Source organism: Bufo bufo, chromosome 4 (assembly GCF_905171765.1).
Source record: "Bufo bufo chromosome 4, aBufBuf1.1, whole genome shotgun sequence".
NCBI lineage: Eukaryota > Metazoa > Chordata > Amphibia > Anura > Bufonidae > Bufo > Bufo bufo.
Window position 1 is genome coordinate 330,820,162 of NC_053392.1, and position 26,033 is coordinate 330,846,194.

A 26,033-nucleotide genomic window follows, 5' to 3' on the forward strand; every position below is an offset into this window, starting at 1 on the left:
GGGCTTGATTTTTGTGGGACAACTTTTACTTTTCATTGGTATTATTTTGGGGGTACATAAAACTTTTCAATCGCTTTTTATTTCTGGCACTGTTTTTTATTTTACAGTTATAATTGTGTAGTATTAAGGACGTGGTGATACCAAGTGTGTGGAGGGGTGAGGGTTTTTTATTTTTGCAGGTTTTTTCCATTAAGGCTACATGCACACGAACGTATTATGTTTCCGTGTCCGCTCCGTTTTTTTTTGCGGATATGATGCGGACCCATTCATTTCAATAGGTCCGCAAAAAATGCGCACACCATGTGCTGTCCGCATCAGTATGTCCGTTCCGTAGCCCCGCAAAAAAAATAGAACTTGTCCTATTCTTGTCCATTTTAGGCATTGTTACAATGGATCAGCAAAAAAAAGGATGGCATACGGATGTCATCCGTTTTTTTTTTTGCGGATCCACAATTTGCGGACCGCAAAAACACATACGGTCATGTGCATGTAGCTTAACTTGGAGTTTTTTTTCAAATGTAATAAAACTTTAACTTTTATTTTTACAATTTATTAGTCCTACAAGGAGACTTTAACATGAAATCTTCTGATCGCTTTTATAATACACTGTACTGCTGATGCAGTGCAGTTTATTATAGTGTCAGAACGATTCTAACAGACATGCACTTTGATGACATAATCACGCTCACCACGTGGTGACGTCAACGCAGGTCCTGGTGAATGAAGATAGAAGGATCTTGCGTGGCGAGCATGATTACGTCAAGAAAGGTCCTTTTGCAGGTCTTATAAGAAGAAGAAAAAAGACGATGCCGGCTGCGCGATCAAGTGGATGAGGGTAGTTAATTTTTTTATTTTTTTAACCCCTCAAGGCACATTTTACTAAGCATTCTGTATTAAGAATGCTATTATTTTGCCTTATAACAATGTTATAAGGAAAAATATTACAGTGATTAGACTTTAATGGGGTCCGGGGTTGCTCATCCTTATCATCTCCTAGCAACCATGCGTGAAAATCGCACCGCATCCGCACTTGCTTGCGATTTTCATGCAGCCCCATTCATTTCTTTGGGGCCCGCGTTGCGTGAAGAAGGCAGAATATAGAACATGCTGCAATTTTCACGCAACGCACAAGTGATGTGTGAAAATCACCGCTCATCTGCACAGCCCCATTGAAGTGCACCTCATGCATTGCACCCGCGCGGAATTCTCACCCGTGTGAAAGGGCCCTAAGACATCAGCACTCTGGAATCTCATTTGTGCCTGAGAGAGGGAGCACCTAAGGGGGCTGATCCAGGCTGTTAGAGAAAGAGCTTGGCTGTCATGTGAGAACCTTCCCCTCCATCTGAAGGTATTAACCCCTTGACGACCTCCGCCCTACATGTACAGCGGAAGTTGTCACTTTAAAGATGGCACCTGCTCGCTAGGACACCGGATTTCTGATGTTTCAAACAGCAGAGGATCGGGGCTAATGTCTGTGATCAGCCATAAGGTTCCAGCATCTGAGTGGTGAAATTGCAGGAGCCACATGTTCCTGCGCTGGTAACAGGCTCCCCGGCTGAGATTAGGGAAGCTGTTATATACAAGTGATAGCCCCAAGCCAAATTGAGGCACCGATGAATATTACTGTATATTCCAATACAGGCCTACAGGTGGTAGCATTGCATTGGAATATACTGAATGCCATGTTTCGTGATGGATAAATATCCATCACAGAATACAATTTGCAGTCTAATGATTCCAAGGGTGAAGTAAAAAAAAAAAAGTTTCTAAAAACATTCAAAAAGTAATAAAATTCAAATAAAAATCATAGGCATCCCCTCATCCTACAACGCCTCTACTATTAAAATATAAAAATATTTATCCTATACACAAAAATATAAAAAGTTATAGGGGTTAGAATATGGCAAAAAGAAAAAATATATTTTTTTTAGTATTGATACACAAGAAAACACAGGACCTGCAGGAGGCGAGACCCAGCAACCTAACACCCTAGCTGTCAAGCCAAACCCCCACCAACCCACCATGCAGCACCGCACAATGTGAACAGATCTCAAAAGCCTCTTGCACACAAAGTTTTTTTTTTTCCGTTTCCGATCTTGCGGATTCCGTTTGCGATCCGTATGCAGAACCATTCATCTCAATGATTCTGCAAAAAAAACGGAATCTACTCCTCATGCATTCAGTTTCCGTATTTCCGTTCCGCTGAAAGATAGAACTTGTCCTATTATTGCCCGTAAATAACGACCCGTGGCTCCATTTAAATTAATAGGTCCACAAAAAAAAAACGGAATGCATCCGTATGTCTTCTGTATCCGTTCCGTTTTTGCGGAACCATCTAATGAAAATTTTATGCCCAGCCCAATTTTTTTATGTACTTACTGTTTAAACATTATTGTATGCTTCCGTTTCCGATTCGCAAAAAACGGATCAAAAATGGAAACCAAATGGAAAAACGGAACGACAAAATGGGACGGAAGAGGAAACACTACTGAAACGAAAAATGGAAAACTGGGTCCGTGGAAAAACGGCCTGCAAAATACAGAAAAAGCCATACGGTTGTGTGCAAGAGGCCTAATTTTGTTTTCATTAGCAGGAGAATGCATAAGGGCTAATAAGCTCCTACTCAGTCTCAGTTCAGGACTCTGAAACCATGTGGAGAGATGAGAATTTGAGATCTGTTCACATTGTGCGACTTTTCTAGTCGCAATAAGCATTTCATGCCAACCTCACCAATTTAATGAAAAGGGAGTGTGGTGATGGCAGATTGTTGGTGGGGCCATTGGCCCTGGGTCAATCATCATTATTTGCACCAGAAACTGGCATAAATAATGACAAAAATATATGGCAGCTAGGCTGCTTATTCCAGCGCACGGACTGTCGGATAAGCCATGCTGGCATCTCATCAAAAATGACAATTGCTTCTCTGGCAGCGCAGGCCCCATCAAGACCGGCATAGCAGACAGTGGTCTTGATGAATCAGAACTAGGGATGAGCGAATACATTGGAACTGAACACGAGTTCGGGAAATGTTTTTTTACAGTATAAATCAATTTCTGAAGTTATTATGCGAACTCTCGCGAGACTTCGTATTGCTCCGTACAGTATTGAAACAAAGTTTTATGTGAATCAACTTTGGATGTTTCATCCGAAGCCGATTCGCTCATTCCTAATTAGAACCTAAGTCTCCACAAAAATGGCTCACTATACACAATCCTATATCCACCTGCTTGATTAATATAGCATTTCTAGTTGTCGTCTTGGAAGTACCATAGACTCTAATATGTAATGATAATTTAGTGAAAATTTAAAAGAGTTTTAAAGAAAAAACAAAGGGACGCTATTAGTTTAATAAAAAAATAAATATATAGTCATCGTCCTACACCCTCTCCATTCCAGCACCGCCGCACCTATCTTCCCCATTGCCGCAGCCAAGATGTAATGCTTTGGCTGCAGCGATGGCAGGTCCATATACTGCACGTAACCGCTTGTACCAATCACTGGCCTTAGCGGTATACATCAGACTGCTGAGGGCAGTGACTGGCCAAACTATACACTGAGCAGATGGCAGATCTCCCTTCCCTGGTCTGCGCTGCTCCAACTCTGCATTCTCCAGCTCTGCTGAGTGAGGGAGCGTCTGCCAAGCGCAGGGACAGAGAGAAGTGCACACAGCCCCAGGCACTGTTATCAGCTGCTGGGGAGGGGCCTGGCTTTAATCATTTACTTACAGTCCCTGTCAGTAACGTGAGCCTGCACGCTGCCTGTTCCGTCTATCAACAGATAGACGGACCATGCCTAGCAACCCTATTTTAAGCACAGGTAAAAGTAGGCAGTACAGGGAACAAAAATGTGGAATTAAGGGGTAATTGAATACACAGTGAAAAGTTGAAATAGGGCCACCAAGGTGATATTAATCACCACAATCCAATACTCCAAAAAAAATAATATGACAGTTATCCTTTAATGGAGTAGGCGAGCAATCCCGTACCATCCAGGAATGCCAGATCCAGAAAACTCAGGCTTAAAAATTGGCTGCTCTGCTTCAGTCATTTCTCCAGTCCTCATCTACAGTCGTGGCCAAAAGTTTTGAGAATTACATAAATATTGGAAATTGGAAAAGTTGCTGCTTAAGTTTTTATAATAGCAATTTGCATATACTCCAGAATGTCCGGAGAAGAAAAGGTGAGCGCTACCATCAGTCCTGTGTCATGCCAACAGTAAAGCATCCTGAGACCATTCATGTGTGGGGTTGCTTCTCATCCAAGGGAGTGGGCTCACTCACAATTTTGCGCCAAAAACACAGCCATGAATAAAGAATGGTACCAAAACACCCTCCAACAGCAACTTCTTCCAACAATCCAACAACAGTTTGGTGAAGAACAATGCATTTTCCAGCACGATGGAGCACCGTGCCATAAGGCAAAAGTGATAACTAAGGCCTCTTTCACACTTGCGTTGTTGGGATCCGGCATGCACTTCCGTTGCCGGAGGTGCCTGCCGGATCCGTAACAACGCAAGTGTACTGAAAGCATTTGAAGACGGAACCGTCTTCCAAATGCTTTCAGTGTTACTATGGCACCCAGGACGCTATTAAAGTCCTGGTTGCCATAGTAGGAGCGGGGAGCGGGGGAGCGTATACTTACAGTCCGTGCGGCTCCCCGGGCGCTCCAGAATGACGTCAGAGCGCCCCATGCGCATGGATGACGTGATCCATGTGATCACGTGATCCATGCGCTTGGGGCGCCCTGACGTCACTCTGGAGCGCCCGGGGAGCCGCACGGACGGTAAGTATGCTGCTCCCCTGCTCCCCGCTACACTTACCATGGCTGTCAGGACTTTAGCGTCCCGGCAGCCATGGTAACTATTCAGAAAAAGCTAAATGTCGGCTCCGGCAATGCGCCGAAACGACGTTTAGCTTAAGGCCGGATCCGGATCAATGCCTTTCAATGGGCATTGATCCCGGATCCGGCCTGCGGCAAGTCTTCAGGATTTTTGGCCGGAGCAAAAAGCGCAGCATGCTGCGGTATTTTCTCCGGCCAAAAAACGTTCCGTACCGGAACTGAAGACATCCTGATGCATCCTGAACGGATTACTCTCCATTCAGAATGCATTAGGATAATCCTGATCAGTATTCTTCCGGCATAGAGTCCCGACGACGGAACTCTATGCCGGAAGACAATAACGCAAGTGTGAAAGAGCCCTAAGTGGCTCGGGGACCAAAACGTTGACATTTTGGGTCCATGGCCTGGAAACTCCCCAGATCTTAATCACATTGAGAACTTGTGGTCAATCCTCAAGAGGCGGGTGGACAAACAAAAACCCACTAATTCTGACAAACTCCAAGAAGTGATTATGAAAGAATAGGTTGCTATCAGTCAGGAATTGGCCCAGAAGTTGATTGAGAGCATGCAGTTGAATTGCAGAGGTCCTGAAAAAGAAGGGCCAACACTGCAAATACTGACTCTTTGCATAAATGTCATGTAATTGTCGATAAAAGCCTTTGAAACGTATGAAGTGCGTGTAATTATATTTCACTACATCACAGAAACAACTGAAACAAAGATCTAAAAGCAGTTTAGCAGCAAACTTTGTGAAAACTAATATTTTTGTCATTCTCAAAACTTTTGGCCACGACTGTACACAGTGCACACTTTCTGCAGTGTTCCCACAGATTGATGGTACTTTCACACTTTGTAAAAAAAAGTGGATCCAGCACCTTGACATTTCTTGAGTGAAGATTTCTTTTTTTTACAGCAGTGAATTACAGTGGCAATAAAACACGTCCTCATCAAATCCCGCTTTAGTCTACGCGTTTCGAACAAAGCATGTTCTTACTCATGACTATCTCACCAACTCAAAAATCAACATATATATAGGTTTATTCCTCCCTCCCACATGAGCAAGGGGAGGAGAAAGAAAGAATTCAGGTGTATATACTAATTTAGTTGATTAAGGGTGGGTCACTTGCCTAACTTTGTTTTCAGAGAACAAATATATAGAACTTTTTAAAAATACATAGTATATAGCCTGAACATGTACGGGGGGTTAAAAGACACTGAATGGCGTGAAAAATATAACGTGGCTAGACTCTCCTGTACCAAAATCTACAAAGTTAAAAAGAGATAGCCAACAATTATTCCATAGAAAAAAAGCGGTGTCTGAACCTCCACCTATACTGCCAGGTTCATCAGTGTCTGAACCTCCACCTATACTGCCAGGTTCATCAGTGTCTGAACCTCCACCTATACTGCCACGTTCATCAGTGTCTGAACCTCCACCTATACTGCCAGGTTCATCAGTGTCTGAACCTCCACCTATACTGCCAGGTTCATCAGTGTCTGAACCTCCACCTATACTGCCAGGTTCATCAGTGTCTGAACCTCCACCTATACTGCCAGGTTCATCAGTGTCTGAACCTCCACCTATACTGCCACGTTCATCAGTGTCTGAACCTCCACCTATACTGCCAGGTTCATCAGTGTCTGAACCTCCACCTATACTGCCAGGTTCATCAGTGTCTGAACCTCCACCTATACTGCCAGGTTCATCAGTGTCTGAACCTCCACCTATACTGCCAGGTTCATCAGTGTCTGAACCTCCACCTATACTGCCAGGTTCATCAGTGTCTGAACCTCCACCTATACTGCCAGGTTCATCAGTGTCTGAACCTCCACCTATACTGCCAGGTTCATCAGTGTCTGAACCTCCACCTATACTGCCAGGTTCATCAGTGTCTGAACCTCCACCTATACTGCCAGGTTCATCAGTGTCTGAACCTCCACCTATACTGCCAGGTTCATCAGTGTCTGAACCTCCACCTATACTGCCAGGTTCATCAGTGTCTGAACCACTACCTATACTGCCAGGTTCATCAGTGTCTGAACCTCCACCTATACTGCCAGGTTCATCAGTGTCTGAACCTCCACCTATACTGCCAGGTTCATCAGTGTCTGAACCACCAGCTATACTGCCAGGTTCATCAGTGTCTGAACCTCCACCTATACTGCCAGGTTGTCTTGGATATAACATGTGAAAGATAAAATTAAAAACAAAGATACAACAGCTACATAAGGCGATTGCAACTATAAGACAACACCAAATGTTACAGAATACAAATATGATCAGTAAATATGCATCAATTCCTTTCTTAGATTCAAGCCTGCAGGATGTCTGGTGTTTAATCTAAAAATCCAGAAAGCTTCTCTCTGGGCAATTAACCTTTTCAGGTCTCCTCCTCTCTTCGGAGTAAAGACACGCTCTATAGCATACGCTGAAAAGGTCTTCAGACTTCTATCATGTGCAGTAATAAAGTGTCTCGCTGCATTAGAGATATTAATGTATGCAGAATTTGTAATGTAATTTAGATGTTCCAAAAGTCTGGATTTAAATTTCCTCACTGTACAACCTACATGAAGTACCTTACATTCCTTGCTTTCTATAACATTTGAGTTGGTCAGATAGTCATGAGTAAGAACATGCCATAGTCACAAAAATAATGATTACAAAAATTATGGTGCTAATTCTACACTTATTTATAAAGTGAGATGCTTGGCCAATGCATTTTGTACAAAACCATCTGAGCCCGTCTGCCGAACGTCAAGGCGATCTCTGTTAGACGGGTCCTAACACTAAATACTAACTGTTATGCGCCATAATGACCACCATAAAATTCAGCTGCAGGATCGGAGTGCCACCAGTGCAGAGCTTGCTCAGGAATGGCAGCAGGCAGGTGTGAGCGCATCTGCACGAACAGTGAGGCCAAGACTTTTGGAAGATGGCCTGGTGTCAAGAAGGGCATCAAAGAAGCAAACTTCTCTCCAAAAAAACCATCAGGGACAGATTGATCTTCTGCAGAAAGTATGGTGAATGGACTGCTGAGGACTGGGGCAAAGTCATATTCTCCGATGAAGCCTCTTTCCGATTGTTTGGGGCATCTGGAAAAAGGCTTGTCCTGAGAAGAAAGGTGAGCGCTACCATCAGTCCTGTGTCATGCCAACAGTAAAGCATCCTGAGACCATTCATGTGTGGGGTTGCTTCTCATCCAAGGGAGTGGGCTCACTCACAATTTTGCCCAAAAACACAGCCATGAATAAAGAATGGTACCAAAACACCCTCCAACAGCAACTTCTTCCAACAATCCAACAACAGTTTGGTGAAGAACAAAGCATTTTCCAGCACGATGGAGCACCGTGCCATAAGGCAAAAGTGATAACTAAGTGGCTCGGGGACCAGAACATTGACATTTTGGGTCCATGGCCTGGAAACTCCCCAGATCTTAATCCCATTGAGAACTTGTGGTCAATCCTCAAGAGGCGGGTGGACAAACAAAAACCCACTAATTCTGACAAACTCCAAGAAGTGATTATGAAAGAATGGGTTGCTATCAGTCAGAAATTGGCCCAGAAGTTGATTGAGAGCATGCCCAGTCGAATTGCAGAGGTCCTGAAAAAGAAGGGCCAACACTGCAAATACTGACTCTTTGCATAAATGTCATGTAATTGTCGATAAAAGCCTTTGAAACGTATGAAGTGCGTGTAATTATATTTCACTACATCACAGAAAAAACTGAAACAAAGATCTAAAAGCAGTTTAGCAGCAAACTTTGTGAAAACTAATATTTGTGTCATTCTCAAAACTTTTGGTCACGACTGTATATATTTTTCTTGTTTTACTGAAATACGCCCCTATACGCTTTCACCAGAAATAGCTGCAACAGTGCCGTGCATATATATTTTCCTTTTTTACTGTAATACGCCCATATACGCTTTCACCAGAAATAACTGCAGAAGTAAATTGCGTATATATTTTTCTTGTTGTACTAAATAAGATACTAAGCTATAAGCCACTAAAGGCTTTACAACATAAGACTTGCAGCCCAATAACAAAAAGCTGGAATAACAGAGCTGTCGTTGCCTGAACTTGTAAATCGATTTCCTATCAATGTCCCTAGCGCCTTCTGACGTCTCTCCCTGCACTAAGATTATGTGAAATGATTTCTCCCTATCCTTTCCCTGCACTTATAAATCCCCATTTCAGTTTTTTTTAAACATAGAGGTTTTTCCAATAGCTGTCCCTAGCGCCTTCACACGTCTGTCCCTGCAATCTGAACGCTAGAAAATGGCAGAATCTAAAATAGCTGCCATATTTATAAGGCCGCCTTCCCAGAGTTCCATGCCCCATGTCCTCAGTCCTCACATGTGTAGCCGCCCTTTTAGGAAAATTGCGATTCGTTACCACAAAGCACGAGGAAATTCGCATTTGTTGCGAATCAAATTTTTCCTGAAATTCGGATCGAATTCTACTTCGTCAGCTTTGATTCGCTCATCTCTAGTTATGTCCACCATCACAGTCATTTGTTTTTGTTTTTTTATTTGTTTTAATGCATGGAAATGAAAAATAAAATAACTTTGGCAATCGCCTTAATTAAAGGGAACCTGTCATCAACTTTATGCTGACCGTACTGAGGGCAGTATAAAGTAGTGACAGAAATGCTGGTGTGTCATTTATGAGCTAAAAGTAAGAGGTTGCTGAGAACCAGCATCACAATCATTGCAGACTGGGCCTTGAAAAGAGTCACGGCCACCTGAGAAGAGTCATGGTTGTTCATGAATTCCTGCTCTCCTGCCCACCTGCTGATGATTGTCAGTTCTCTCCTAGAGAGAAAGGGAGAAAACTAGGTAGAAGACTGTCAGTCATCAGCAGGTGGGCGGAGAGCAGGAATTCATGAATAACCACGACTCTTCTCAGGTGGCCGTGACTCTTTTCAAGGCCCAGTCTGCAATGATTGTGATGTTGGTTCTCGGCAACCACTTACTTTTAACTTTTAAAAGACAGACCACTGAAATCAACTCACCTGTGTTTACTTTATGTTGCTGTTAGTATGGGCAGCATAAAGTTGATGACAGGTTCCCTTTAAACATTTCCCAGTCTTTTTAGTCCACAGCACCAAATCAGAGCAATGCATCTCCATGGTATAAGAGTCTGTCTGCTTACTTGCGTTTGTCCTTTACTTCTTCTTAACATACATGTGCTGTATTAGCATGATATATGCCAGGCATGCTCAAACTGTGGCCCTCCAGCTGTTGTAAAACTATAACTCCCACAATTCTCTTCTGTAGGCTGATAGCTGTAGGCTGTTCAGACATGCTGGGAGTTGTAGTTTTGCAACCAGCTGGAGGGCCGCAGGTTGAGCATGCCTGATATTGGCGGAAGATTTAAGGGAGTATGACTGCAGTATCTGACTACACTGGGTTTGTTTGTTGTCTGTTGCCATGGAACAGAAGCATCCATCTGAATGGCTGCTATAAACATAAGAGTAGGAAAGATTACTCAAAACCATTTACAAAGTAGCTTTTTTTTAGCCGCATCAGAGCAAGAAAAACATTTTAGTTGTGAAGGTGGACATAGCCCTTAAGTTTTAAGATCAACTATCATTACTTTGTTTTTTATTACACTCCAGAGCCCTGTTCCTTGTACAGACAACTTTGCCACTTAACATGCCAGCTGTTTTTTGTATTCACTTGGAATGTTTCTTGCTTCACGGCACCTACGGACTTAGTGTTTTGTTGGCAGAACTTCATCTTTGACCTGGAGGGTCAGTACTATCTCTAGAAGGAATAGCACACTGGACTGCTCTCTCTACCAACCCATGAACTTGCAAATTTGCTTGGATTGCCCAGGCAAACAAAATTATTTTAATGGAAAGAGAAAAAAAAAAAGCATCAGACACCTTAGATCAGTGATGGCTAACCTGTTACAGACCAAGTGCCCAAACTGTAACCCAAAACACTCATCTTTATAGCAAAGTGCCAACAAGGCAATTTAACCTGAATACTACAGTCCAATATAGTATATATTCCATGTACTTTATCATTCAGCAATAATAGCCTGCCTATATTCAATGTGCTGCCTGTGCTGTTCATAGTGCGCCCGGCGCTGATGAATGGCAGGAAAAGTCTAGGGCATATTGGTACACCATAGACTTTTTCCAGGGTGTGGGTGCCCACAGAAAGGGCTCTGAGTGCCGCCTCTGGCACCCGTGCCATAGGTTCGCCACCACTGCCTTAGATTGTCGGACACCCACTGACCTAAATGGGCCATCTTCCATCTGATGCATATGAGCAGCTTGACCCTATTGAAAACCCGTTATTAAGATGTTAGTGCAGGTAACCATGATATTTGTCTCTCTCATGTCCCTCTTACAGGGTTCCAGGTAGCTTAGATAAGGTGGAGTTGTTTGGGTCCTCACAATCGAAGCTTGCTGTCAATGTACCTTGAGGGAACACTGAGATCAGCAGTGGCTTCTATTCCTTACTAATAAACTAGCACCTCATGGCCAAGGACCCATATGTGAAAAAGGGAGGGTAATCTTAATCTAGAAAATCTGTGGCTGTGAAAATTGACTAAAATTGACTAAGGGTACTTTCACACTAGTGTTTTTCTTTTCCTGCGCTGAGTTCCGTCCTAGGGGCTCAAATCCGGAAAAGAACTGATCAGTTTTATCCCCATGCATTCTGAATGGAGAGTCAGTCCTTCAGGATGCATCAGGATGTCTTCAGTTCAGTCTTTTTGACTGATCAGGCTTTTCAGAAAAACGTAGCATGCAGTATTTTTACCTCCGGCCAAAAGCCTGAATACTTTGACTGAACGCCGGATCAGGCCTTTTTCCCATTGACTTGCATTAACGCCGGATCTGGCACTGTGTGTTCAGTCAAAACGGATCCGGCTTTTGCATGTTAAACCCGAAAAATGTGAAAAAAAAGTTAAAGTCCATAAATGGCGGATTCGTTTTTTCCAATGCATTTTTTCATTGTGATCAAAATCCTGATCAGGATTCAAATGTAATCCGTTTTCACACGTTTTTCCGGATCCGGCGGGCAGTTCCGGTGTCAGAATTGAAGGCCGGATTAAAACAACGCTACAGGGAGTGCAGAATTATTAGGCAAGTTGTATTTTTGAGGATTAATTTTATTATTGAACAACAACCATGTTCTCAATGAACCCAAAAAACTCATTAATATCAAAGCTGAATATTTTTGGAAGTAGTTTTTAGTTTGTTTTTAGTTTTAGCTATTTTAGGGGGATATCTGTGTGTGCAGGTGACTATTACTGTGCATAATTATTAGGCAACTTAACAAAAAACAAATATATACCCATTTCAATTATTTATTTTTACCAGTGAAACCAATATAACATCTCAACATTCACAAATATACATTTCTGACATTCAAAAACAAAACAAAAACAAATCAGTGACCAATATAGCCACCTTTCTTTGCAAGGACACTCAAAAGCCTGCCATCCATGGATTCTGTCAGTGTTTTGATCTGTTCACCATCAACATTGCGTGCAGCAGCAACCACAGCCTCCCAGACACTGTTCAGAGAGGTGTACTGTTTTCCCTCCTTGTAAATCTCACATTTGATGATGGACCACAGGTTCTCAATGGGGTTCAGATCAGGTGAACAAGGAGGCCATGTCATTAGATTTTCTTCTTTTATACCCTTTCTTGCCAGCCACGCTGTGGAGTACTTGGACGCGTGTGATGGAGCATTGTCCTGCATGAAAATCATGTTTTTCTTGAAGGATGCAGACTTCTTCCTGTACCACTGCTTGAAGAAGGTGTCTTCCAGAAACTGGCAGTAGACTGGGAGTTGAGCTTGACTCCATCCTCAACCCGAAAAGGCCCCACAAGCTCATTTTTCATGATACCAGCCCAAACCAGTACTCCACCTCCACCTTGCTGGCGTCTGAGTCGGACTGGAGCTCTCTGCCCTTTACCAATCCAGCCACGGGCCCATCCATCTGGCCCATCAAGACTCACTCTCATTTCATCAGTCCATAAAACCTTAGAAAAATCAGTCTTGAGATATTTCTTGGCCCAGTCTTGACGTTTCAGCTTGTGTGTCTTGTTCAGTGGTGGTCGTCTTTCAGCCTTTCTTACCTTGGCCATGTCTCTGAGTATTGCACACCTTGTGCTTTTGGGCACTCCAGTGATGTTGCAGCTCTGAAATATGGCCAAACTGGTGGCAAGTGGCATCTTGGCAGCTGCACGCTTGACTTTTCTCAGTTCATGGGCAGTTATTTTGCACCTTGGTTTTTCCACACGCTTCTTGCGACCCTGTTGACTATTTTGAATGAAACGCTTGATTGTTCGATGATCACGCTTCAGAAGCTTTGCAATTTTAAGAGTGCTGCATCCCTCTGCAAGATATCTCACTATTTTTGACTTTTCTGAGCCTGTCAAGTCCTTCTTTTGACCCATTTTGCCAAAGGAAAGGAAGTTGCCTAATAATTATGCACACCTAATATAGGGTGTTGATGTCATTAGACCACACCCCTTCTCATTACAGAGATGCACATCACCTAATATGCTTAATTGGTAGTAGGCTTTCGAGCCTATACAGCTTGGAGTAAGACAACATGCATAAAGAGGATGATGTGGTCAAAATACTCATTTGCCTAATAATTCTGCACGCAGTGTAGTGTGAAAGTAGCCTAATATGATCTGAGCTATTTAAAAATAAATTCTGCAATAGAAAAACTACTTTGTTGCCGTCAATAATGCAATGAACATGAGTGCAGGATGACAGGCCGAACTGGATGGACAAATGTCTTTTTTCGGCCTTATGTACTATGTTATATACTATGTAACATAAGTGACCTGTCAAATTATGTAGACTATGTCTAATGTTAAAAACCAGTAAGCCTCAGTGTTCACAGTGCTATAAAACCTACTTCAGCCCATATCACACATCAAAATAGCATATAGTTCAAAAGCACAGGAAATTCAAAATGGTGGAAGAGCACAGCCAGACCTCAATTATGAACGGAAAAACGGGAGCAAGCCTTACTGCACATTCTTATAATGCAGTTCCAATGGAAGAAACAGCACTCCAAAGTTTCAAATAAAACAGTGGCTTTATTCACTTAACGAGCCTCTGTCAGCATGAACAACCCTATTAAACCAGGTTCATTGCCTGGTATGGTTGATCATGCTGAATACAACAATTTATTTCTTTATTTTATAGCCTGCAGCATTGTTGAGTTACTTGTACTTTTACCAGTATGTAAATGAGCTATTTGGAGCACTAAGAGGAGGGGCTGAAGAGCTCCGAGCACCTCTACAACTACGCCCGTAGTGCTCTCTACACACCCCCTTTCCGTCCCGTTACGTCTTGTGCTGTCTTCTCACGCCTGCGCTATTGTGCACAGACTTGGCACCTGCATACTCCATCCGCTGCTGCATGCCGACCACGTCATTCTACCCAGAAGTGGAGGCGCTCGTGGCTTCATAGACAGAAGAAAAACTTCTAGGAGGATTGGCGTGGCCCTAGGGTTGATCATGCTGACAGAAGCTCTTTAATGCACAAGTGATGTTTCAGTCCACCTGCGGAACCATTTTTACACTTGAAAATCGTCTATGGAGGGACTGAAATGTTATGCATTGGGTGAATAAACCTACTATTTTTTTTGGTGCTTCTTCCACTGGAATTGTACTTCGAAGCACATATACAGTATACACTTAGCACATAATAAGTATATACTGAGAAAAAAACACCAACCTTCCAGACACAAGTAAAGAAAGCTTATCGATGGGTGTCTTTCCTTGAATTGCATAGCAATGTTCTCTTTCCAAAATGACCACCTCTGCGTTACAGTACGAGATGATCTTTCGAAAAACAGTTAATGAGATCCCCAGTGGCTGAAAGACTGAAGCATAGACATCTTGGAACTCCTTATCAAAGGTGACACTCCTCAGCTGATAGGCGAGGTGAATCATTTGCACAATACATATCACCAGAAGGATGAAGTTCCAGGAGAAGACATCAGCAGCACAGACATCCAGCCAGGCCCAAATACAAGTACACAGAAAACTCAAAGCGAAGAAAACGTAGACATATAAAAGTCCAGAAAATCCACTTCCTCCCATACAGCCCAATACAAAGAGAATACTGGCTAGGTGGTATATAGATCCCTCAGCGTCTTGCTTCCAGCTGGTGCACACGGGATGTCCTGTCACAAGGCTCCCCCAAAAACTCAAGTTTCCGTCCATGCCTTCCGCTCTCATGTTGGCTTCTACATCTGAATTGCAGTGCTTCTTTCTTTCAAGTAACCACTCATGTTGTTTTCCCATATCTTTTGTTTCCTGAAATATAAGAATTTCACATCCACTCCAAAAATAACTTGATAGTCATGACAGTTCAGAATGAGGTTTCTGTTCATCCATATTAGATTATGTATTGGAAGCAACGCTGTTGTCATTAGAGAAGGAATGGATTTAGCAGCAGAGCAGTCATTTACAGCAGCATTCTTCTCCTCCGTAGTAAGTCGATTTGTACAAACCTCTGGCGCCCCAGCGTAGAAAGTATTGGCCGTCTGAAAAGAAAACAATCAGTTAAATATGTGCACGCGTAAGGCTTGAACATCAAGTGCCCATGACTATCAAAAAAGCACCATAAGCGTGTATTATCCAATAAATTACGCTGGACTTGCTGAGGATGCTGATGTTATGCAAAGTCACGGTTCGTTTTTTTTTACTGCTGACACACTGCCATTTAATGTCACACTAATTTGGGATCCCATGAGCATGGTTTCTGTTTACAGCCGATTGCCAGTAAGATGGCACGCTTATCTTTGCACTTACCTCCAAGCTATAGCATTACCACATCGAGATGGATGTTTTTTTCTATTTTTATAAGCTACTGGTGTCTTTCTAATCATATATCGTGCCTGTGAATAGAGCAGTGATATGTATATTAGATTTCTGAGCAGATCTCAGTGTGGTGAAGCTATATGTACATGCAGTATATACATAGGTTCTATGATATGTAGATTCTAGGACATAGCTCTGCCCACAGCATGTCTAGCCATCTCAATCAAGGGGAGGGGGAAGTGTACAGAGCACAGAGGGTGTTACAAAGCAGTGCTCAAAGGATCTAGCCTCGCCTCTTGGTGCTCACACTGCTCATTTGCGTATGGATAAAAACACAAATTTATCTGCATCTGTTTAGCATACAGACAAAAGAAATGATGTTTTAGTCATCATGATGAGTCCTACCAGGCAGTATGTCTGGTTTAATAGGGTTAATCCTGGTGACACATTATATAAATGGTGGCCGAACCCACCAATTTCAGAAAAATGTATAGGGGGCTTCTGACTCCTCCCTGATAAAAATGTTAAAGATGACCTGTCACCTTGAAATGCAATGCAACCTGCAGACAGCATGTTATAGAGTAGTAGGAGCTGAGCAGATTGACATATAGCACTGTGGGGAAAAATTCTATACAACTTCTAATTTTTACATTTAAATCTCTCCACTTTCTGACTTCAACTGTACATGAGGAGGTAATCACAGGGTATTATATGTACAACTGCACTAATTTGCAGGTTATCCGTTTTGGTCTCTCTGTATGCCGCTAGTGTCTCACCCCCCCCCCCCCCACCCCCATCCCACCCACTTTTTCAATGCCTGAATTTTTATGACTCTTGTGAGTATATTAAAAAAGTATCTAAGAGATTAGGATTAGTGGAACTTCACTATGTGCGGCACAATTTTGTAATCCACAGGAGGAACTCGTTTGTTAGAGATTGCCTGCTGGTGGAAGTCTGTGTCATAGCTACACGAAAAGAGCTGCTGTTTATCATTGATTTTGCACTCTGGCACTTTAAAGTGTGCCCGGCAGCGCGACTACCTTTGAATTTACAGAGACTTATTGTGAAAATTACCCACATCACACGGTTTGTCTGCTGCGACGCCGAAGAGGATCTGAATTCCCACAGTGGTGACTTTAACTTTTACATCATTTGGTGTTTTATGATTATAGATAGCTGTCAGTCACTGATAGTTGTACACAGGGAGGTGTTCTTGGTGATTGAAAGCATTCTCTGATAAGTGTGTATATAAAGATAAATGTCAGTAACTGATAGTTGTATACAGGGTAGGTGTTATCGGTGACTGATAGCATTCTCTGTGTAAATGTGTATACATAACTGTCAGTCACTGATAATTGTACATGGGGGAGGTGTTATCAATGATTGATAGCGTTCTCTGTGTAAGTGTGTATACAGAGATAGCTCCTTGGTCACTGATAGCTATATATATGGGGGAGGTATTATCAGAGAATGATAGCATTCTCTATGTAAAAGTGTTTATATAGATAGCAGTTAGTCACTGATAGTTGTACACGGGGGAGGTGTTATCCGTGATTGATAGCATTCCTTAGGCGTGTATACAGAGATAGATGTCAGTCACTGACAGCTTTACAAGGGGGAGATGTTATTAGTGATTGATAGCATTTTCTGTTTAAGGCTACTTTCACACTAGCGGCGAACAGCCTGTCAGATCCGTCCTGCCGCTAGTGAACGTGTGCCCCCAGACTGCCGCTCCGTCTCCATTGACTATAATGGGGGCAGGGGCGGAGGCACGGCAGCACGCGGCGAGAGGCTGCCGGAATAAGTGTCGGACATGTCGTAGTTTTATTCTGGCAGGCCTCTCGCCGTGCACTGCGGTGCCTCTGCCGGAACTCCGCCCCCATTATAGTCAATGGGGATGGAGCAGCAGTCCAGTGGCACACGTTCACTAGCGGCAGGACGGATCCAACAGGCTGTTCACCCGACGGAACAGCCTGCCGGAGGTCCGTGCCGCTAATGTGAAAGCAGCCTAAGGGCTGCATTAGATTACACAATCTAGCAGGCGATTGTTGTGAGGGAAGAGTTCCTTCCTGGCAAGCCCCTGATCGCTAGCGGAGGAGACCGCTGCTATTACATGCAGCGATCTCCTCAACAGCATGGGGAGGAGCAATCACTAATGCCATCGCTTGTCCCCATATTGAATCATTGTTTGCCAGCAGCAGATCGTGATTACACAGTACGATCTGCCGCCGCCAAACAATGATTTTTAAGCATGCTTAAAAACGTGGATTGCCTGATGAACGAGTGTATGCTCATTCATCCGGTAATCGACGGCAGTACTAGACTGCCAGATCATCGATAACGAGTGTTCCTGTGATAATCCTGCAAATAGTTTAATACAGGCTTAAGTGTGTATACAGTGATAGCTGTCAGTCACTGATAATACCTCCCCCGTGAACAATAAAATTACAAGTTTGACTGAATTTTTTCCCATAAAACTATATATCAGTCTGCTCAGCTCCTCCTGCTCTATAACATACTGCCTACAGATTGCACTGCATTTCTTGGTAACAGGTCCTCTTTAAGGTGATATGGATCAGGCAGTTGGATTTCAGCTGTTTTTATTCTCAGGAAGATAGGCTGCAAACGGCAGCCTTCTCCCAAAGTACATGTATGGCGGTGGTAAGGAAGAGTTTAAATGAGTTGACCCATCTCAGACATTGATGGCATAGCACTAGGCTATGCCATCCACGTCAGATAGGTGCAGTTCCACCTCTGGGACCTGCTTCTATCTCCAGTACAGGGCACCCGAAGTGAGTGTGGTGTGCTCTCCATTCATTGATATGAGACTGCTGGAAATTGCGCTTGGCTATTTTTGTAATTCCCAAAGCAGTGAAAGGAGGGTTGCTGCGCTTGTGCGGTGTGCTCTTCTTTATTTCTGAGGGCCCAGTGTGGATATGGGAGCAGGTCCCAGAGGTGGGACCCGCACTTCTGGGACTACAGCATTATGTGGCTACAGTTCTGTCAAGTTACATTATGATGCTGCAAATCCACTCTGGATAAGTTAAAGGGGTTTTCCCATCATATGCAATGGGGGCATATCGCTAGGATATGCCCCCATTGTCTGATAGGTGCAGGTCCCAACACTGCACATGAGCAGCCGCCCTCCATTCATTTCAATGGGGCTGCCGAAAATAGCCGAGCTCGGCTATTTCCGTCTGACCCATATAAATGAATGGGAGCAGGGGCCGCGAGTGCGCTCCCATTCACTTGTATGGGAGCAGAGGGGAGCAGCGCTTGGTGGTGGACGGACCCCAGGAAACCCGGGGTCCTCCAGACACAGCTCTCCCCGCTCCGTTCTCCTTGTAGGTGCGGGTCCCAATGATGACACTGATATCAACTATGTCATCATCTGAAACATGTCTCTAAATGTAAATGAGGTGTTTATGTATTTTATGTATTTCACGTCCGTGTGCTGCTCATTTTTACAGCACAGCACAAGGACCCATAAAAACAAATGGGTTATTCGCACACCTCACTGTATGCACATCTATTTTTGCAGACCAGATTCATCCATTAAAGTCTATAGGGGCAGCTGTGTGCTATCTGTTTTTCAAACATCTACAGTATTGCTAAGAGATGCTGAAAAATAGAGGAATCAGAAAACCATTTTTCACAAAAACAAGAAAAACTGATGACAAATGGGCATACAAAATGGACACACAGAACCCACACAGACATTTATGTGAATAAGGCATTAGAGCAACATTCTGCCAGTGCCATCTACCCTGTCCAGAAATCCTAAAATAACCTTTACTCCACAATTTGGATCATGCGTGATCTACTGATAATATTCATAATTCATGACCATCAAGGTTTCAGAAGCCTGTAGAGATACTAGAGAATTATTTTATACCATGATAGCCCTTATAGAAATAAATCATTATGCACATGTGGGAAGGTCTTGTGAGCATTTTGTAAATTAACTGAACTATTCCATAAAAAAAAAAACTCATAGGAAAAAGTTTATTTATTTTCAGTATGCCTGTATTATGACATTGAAAATGAAATACAAAATATTGTCCTTCGAGTAATCTCCTTGAAATATAAAGTCTTAATGGAAAAGCATAGTATTCTCAGTTTATGACTCTGCTGCACGGGGAAGGGTTTATCTGGAAAATAATCCTCGTTCGAATAATAGGTAGAGGATTGGTATGCATGACAGCTCTATATTTTTCTTGATAGGCCTAGATAAAGATGCAGAGGAGCAGTGCATTGATTAGTATTGTGAAAGGCCCTGATCACTACTGTGATAGCACAAGAGAAGAGTGGTGTTCTGATTAAGTGACCACCCCTCACTCCTCCCTGGTCTGACTGATGGTCTGACAAAGAGTGAGATAGCACAAGAGAAGAGTGGTGTTCTGATTAAGTGACCACCCCTCACTCCTCCCTGGTCTGACTGATGGTCTGACAAAGAGTGAGATAGCACAAGAGAAGAGTGGTGTTCTGATTAAGTGACCACCCCTCACTCCTCCCTGGTCTGACTGATGGTCTGACAAAGAGTGAGATAGCACAAGAGAAGAGTGGTGTTCTGATTAAGTGACCACCCCTCACTCCTCCCTGGTCTGACTGATGGTCTGACAAAGAGTGTTAATTGAGGCTCTCCTCCGTGCTAAAAGTCGAAGTTAAAGACTCTGGACAGGAAATAGACAATTTGCTCTCATGCTCTAAGTCTTCATCAATATCATTGCCAAAAGTGGCTTTTGCTTGGCACCCTAGTCCCCACATTACCTGGTTTTGTTGAGTAGCTAATATCCCCATGTCGGATTTCCAAGTTCAGAGATCTGCTTTACAACAGCCACATCAACATAAAAGCCTGTAGTCTGGAGATGATTTCTACAGTTTTTTAGGCATGCTCTATGACCCATGCAGAGGTCACTCTGCAGTGATGGGGAGGAGGTTGGCGGTGACTATCACCTACTATGAATGGTGTGACCCTGTGAATGGAAGCCGGGCTGCATTACGCCACTACATAGTTAAAGGACCATCTGCTTCCAAGTCCATCCACTGTTCTGTTTCCAGTACCAGTAGCTGCCAAAAACATCTGGTTGATGAGAGTTCTAAGCGTCAGACCCATACCAATCTGATACTGATGACAAATCCTGAGAACAGGTCATCAGAATATATTTATATGACTATCCAATAATCCAAAATATCTAATATTATAATCTCAACAGATCCCATTTAGGTTAGAGTACAATAAACTTCTCTGCTCAAAATAAATAAACAAAGGAAACACTAAAATACCATATCCTAGATCTCAATGAATTAAATAATTCAGTTGCAAATCTTTATTCATTACATAGTAGAATGCGTTAAGAACAATAAAAAATGATCAACATCAAAATTAATATCCCATGGAGGTCTGGATTTGGAATGATACTCAAAATCAAAGGGGAAAATCAAATTTTCAGGCTGATCCAACTTCAGTGGAAATGCCTCAAAACAAGGAAATAAGGCTCAGTAGTGTGTGTGACCTCCCTACAACGCCTGGGCATGCTCCTGATGAGGCGGCGGGTGTTCTCCTGAGGGATCAGTCAACTCCTGAACAGTCTGTGGTGCAATGTCGCGTTGGTGGATGGAATGAGACATGATGTCCCAGATGTGCTCGATTTGATTCAAATCTGGGGAACGGGCGGGCCAGTCCATAGCATCAATACGTTCATCTTGCAGGAACTGCTGACACACTCCAGCCACATGAGGTCTAGCATTGTCATGCATCAGAAGGAACCCAGGGCCAACCGCACCTGCATATGGTCTCACAATGGGTCTGAGGATCTCATCCCGGTACCTAATGGCAGTCAGGCTACCTCTGGCGAGCACATGGAGGGCTGTGCGGCCCTCCAAAGAAATGCCACCCCACACCCACACCATTACTGACCCAATAACAAACCGGTCATGCTGGAGGATGTTGCAGGCAGCAGAGCGTTCTCCACGGCGTCTCCAGACTCTGTCACGTCTGTCACATGTGCTCAGTGTGAACCTGCTTTCATCTGTGAAGAGCACAGGGCGCCAGTGGCGAATTTGCCAATCTTGGTGTTCTCTGGGAAATGCCAATCGCCCTGTAAGCACAACCCCCACCTGTGGACGTCGGGCCCTCATATCACCCTCATGGAGTCTGTTTCTGACAGTTTGGCAAGATACATGGATATTAGTGGCCTGCTGGAGGTCATTTTGCAGGGCTCTGGCACTGCTAATACAGTTTCTCTTAGCACAAAGGCGGAGGTAGCGGTCCTGCTGCTGGGTTGTTGCCCTCCTACTCACCCCTCCACATCTCCTGGTGTACTGGCCTGTCTCCTGGTATCTGCTCCATGCTCTGGACACTACGCTGACAGACACAGCAAACCTTCTTGCCACAGCTCGCATTGATGTGCCATCCTGGATAAGCTGCACTACCTGAGCCACTTGTGTGGGTTGTAGACTCAGCCTCATGGGGTGAGAGCAATGACAAAATGCTAAAGTGACCAAAACAACAGCCAAAAAGGATGAGAACAGAGAAATGGTCTGTGGTCACCACCTGCAGAACCACTCCTTTATAGGGGTTGTCTTGCGAATTGCATCATTTGTACCTGTTGTCTGTTTAATTTTCACAACAGCAGGAGACATTGATTCACAATCAGTGTTGCTTCATAACTGAACAGCTTGATTTAACAGAAGTTTAATTGACTTGGAGTTACATTGTGCTGTTTAAGTGTTCCCGTTATTTTTTTGAGTAGTGTATATATAAAAGATTGAACTTTGTATAGGGCTGATAAAGCAAACCATTCTTAAAATATCTGTTACTGGATATACTACCTCAAGTACTTATCATTTAGCATTGAGTAAATAATAAATACTGTAATAGTACAAAAAAAACATGTGCATAATGCACTAACAAAGAAGGGATTCAAAAGGTCTGTTTACCACTGTGTGCTGAAAATGGGCTTAGGGAGCCATTACTGCAGTCCTGTGACGGATGTCACGCACTTAAGTATCAACTACACTACAGCAGTGATACATAGTATTACCGGCTGCTCCTGTGCCATTTCCTTCAATCTTACCTCATTTATTATTCATTCACAAATACTAGCAGGTTCAGAGAAATATTCAAAACTGCATACTATTTCCAGGTATGGGCTTCAGACAATTCAGCCTTTCCTTGGATTCACACCCGTCGTTTTTAATGCAGTTATTGGCGCAGTCTTTTGAGCCACATGCAGCAGTGGACACGGCACAGAGAAGAAGCACTCTTTCCTATATCATTTTCTTTCATAATGTATCCACAACTGCCACGAAAAAAAAATGTGTCAGTATAGGCTCATTTTCTCATACCTTATGGGCCCCCATGCACATTAGTGTATTGTTGGCCAAACCTGCCAATAATGGCGGGTTCATCCAACAGTCTAGTGTGTATGGGGAGCTTCCGACTCTACCACAACAGAAAATGTCCGAGAGAGTATCCCGATCTTTTGTTCTGGGAAATAAGCCACAGCCAGAGGTGTCTGGTAGAGGCTTTCTTCTCGCTCCCCACTGAATACACATACATGAGCAGGGAGGGAGTTGGGAGAGATGGCTGTCAGCCAAACAATGGTTCACCGACAGCTATTAAATGTATATGGGTCTCCGAACAGCATTAACCCCTTAAAGCGAACCTTTCACCTGGATTTCACTTAATAAACTATCAAAAGTACCTTATAGATCATCCTCATCTTGTCCCGCTTTTCTGGCATGTATATGCATGGAAAAATCGCCTTATAAAGTACTCTTCTCCAGCTCCACAAGTCACGGTAGAAGTCAAGGGGGTAGCCCTTCCCTCACTCCAGGCTGTAACTCCCCTGCCCTAACCCCGCCTCTATGCAGTCTAATTGACACCCGGCTCAGTCGCCGGGACCGCGCTTGTACAGGCGGCGCATGCACCGTCGGACTCAAGCCCGATCCTGTAACTGAATCGCGCGTGAGGAAGAGAAGACAGGCAGGCATCGGGGACGGCACATGCACGATTCAGTTACAGGATCGCGCTTGAGTCCAACGGCGCATGCGCCGCCTGTACAAGTGCAGTCCCGGCGACTGAGCCGGGTGTCAATTAGACTGCATAGAGGCGGGGTTAGGGCAGGGGAGTTACAGCCTGGAGTGAGGGAAGGGCTACCCCCTTGACTTCTACCGTGACTTGTGGAGCTGGAGAAGAGTACTTTATAAGGCGATTTTTCCATGCATATACATGCCAGAAAAGCGGGACAAGACCGTGTGCTAACACAATGAGGATGATCTATAAGGTACTTTTGATAGTTTATTAAGTGAAATCCAGGTGAAAGGTTCGCTTTATGGACCGGGCCATTTTTCACCTTAAGGACCAGACTGATTTTTGCAAATCTGACATGTATCACTTTATGTGGAGATAACTTTAAAACGCTTTTACTTATCCAGGCCATTCTGAGATTGTTTTCTCATCACATATTGTACTTCATGACAGTGGTAAATTTGAATCAAAATATTTCATTTTTACTTATAAAAAAATTCCAAATTTACCCAAAAATTTTAAAAATTTGCAACTTTCCAAATTTCAGTTTCTCTGCTTTTAAAACAGATACCTCCTAAAATTGTTATTACTTTACATTCCCCATATGTCTACTTCATGTTTGGATCATTTTGTGAATGCCATTTTATTTTTTGGGGACGTTAGAAGGTTTAGAAGTTTAGAAGCAAATCTTGACATTTTTCTGAAAATTTCCAAAACCCACTTTTTAAGGACTAGTTCAGGCCTGAAGTCACTTTGTGAGGCTTACATAATAGAAACCACAAAAAAATTACCCCATTTTAGAAACTACACCCCTCAAGGTATTCAAAACTGATTTTACAAATGTTGTAAACCCTTTTAGGTGTTTCACAAGAATTAATGGAAAATGGAGATAGAATTTCACTTTTTTGGCAGATTTTCCATTTTAATAATTTTTTTCCGCTAACAAAGCAATGAACTAAACTCAATATTTATTGCCCTGATTCTGTAGTTTACAGAAACATCCCATATGTGATCGTAAACTGCTGTATGGCCACACGGCAGGGCGCAGAAGGAAAGGAATGCCACATGGTTTCTGGAAGGCAGATTTTGCTGGACTGGTTTTTTGACACCATGTACCATTGAAGCCACCCTGATGCACCCCTAGAGTAGAAACTGCAAAAAAGTGACCCCATTTTAGAAACTACACCCCTCAAGGTATTCAAAACTGATTTTACAAACTTTGTTAACCCTTTAGGTGTTCCACAAGAATTAATTGAAAATGGATATAAAATTTCAGAATTTCAAATTTTTGGGCAGATTTTCCATTTTAATAATTTTTTTCCGCTAACAAAGCAATGAACTGAACTCAATATTTATTGCCCTGATTCTGTAGTTTACTGAAACATCCCATATGTGATTGTAAACTGCTGTATGGCCACACGGCAGGGCGCAGAAGGAAAGGAATGCCACATGGTTTCTGGAAGGCAGATTTTGATGGACTGGTTTTTTGACACCATGTCCCATTGAAGCCCCCCTGATGCACCCCTAGAGTAGAAACTACAAAAAAGTGACCCCATTTTGGAAACTACAGGATAAAGTGGCAGTTTTGTTGGGACTATTTTAGGGTACAGATGATTTTTGGTTGCTCTAGTCTATATTACACTTTTTGTGAGGAAAGGTAACCAAAAATAGCTGTTTTGGCACCTGTTCATCTGACAGGTTAGATCATGAGCTATTTTTATAGAGCAGGTTGTTATGGATGCGACAATACCAAATATGACAACTTATTTTGGTTGTTTGTTTCAGTTTTACATAATAAAGGATTTTTGAAAAAAAAGATTTTTTTGTGTCTCCATATTTTGAAAGCCATAGCTTTTTATTTTATTTTTTGGGCATATGTCTTATGTAGGGGCTCATTTTTTCAGTGACACAGTTTATATTTTTTTGTTTTTTTGTTTTTTACAGTGTTCACCTGAGGGGTTAAATCATGTGATATTTTTTATAGAGAAGGTTGTTATGAACGCGGCGATACCTAATGCGGGATGAGATGACGGTTCGATTGGTACAATTTTGGGGTGCATATAGGGCTGCAGCTAATGATTATTTGAATAATCGATTAGTTGTCGATAATTTCATCGATTAATCGGGAAAAAACACCAAAATGACAAAAAAAGGGGTTTATATAATTTTACTTGAAAAATTATGTTCAAAGGCCATATTAAAACAAATTGTGGATGGCACTGTTATGGAGGATCTGTGGATGGCAGTTATGGGGAACTGTGGATGGCACTGTTATGGGGATCTGTGGATGGCACTGTTATGGGGGATCTGTGGATGGCACTGTTATGAGGGGATCTGTGGATGGCA

At 42.9% G+C, this 26,033-nt stretch overlaps 1 protein-coding gene across 2 annotated transcripts in view; it reads right to left on the reverse strand.

Moving 5' to 3' along the window:
• The window catches only part of POPDC3 (popeye domain containing 3), a 60,301-nt gene that overhangs the window by 19,153 nt on the left and 15,115 nt on the right, over nt 1-26,033 (reverse strand). For both annotated transcript variants that reach the window (XM_040428814.1, XM_040428815.1), the window contains exon 2: nt 14,562-15,375. In XM_040428814.1, coding sequence (XP_040284748.1) covers nt 14,562-15,133 — 572 coding nt within the window. In that variant the 5' untranslated portion in view covers nt 15,134-15,375. The remainder of the gene's footprint in view (nt 1-14,561; nt 15,376-26,033) is intronic.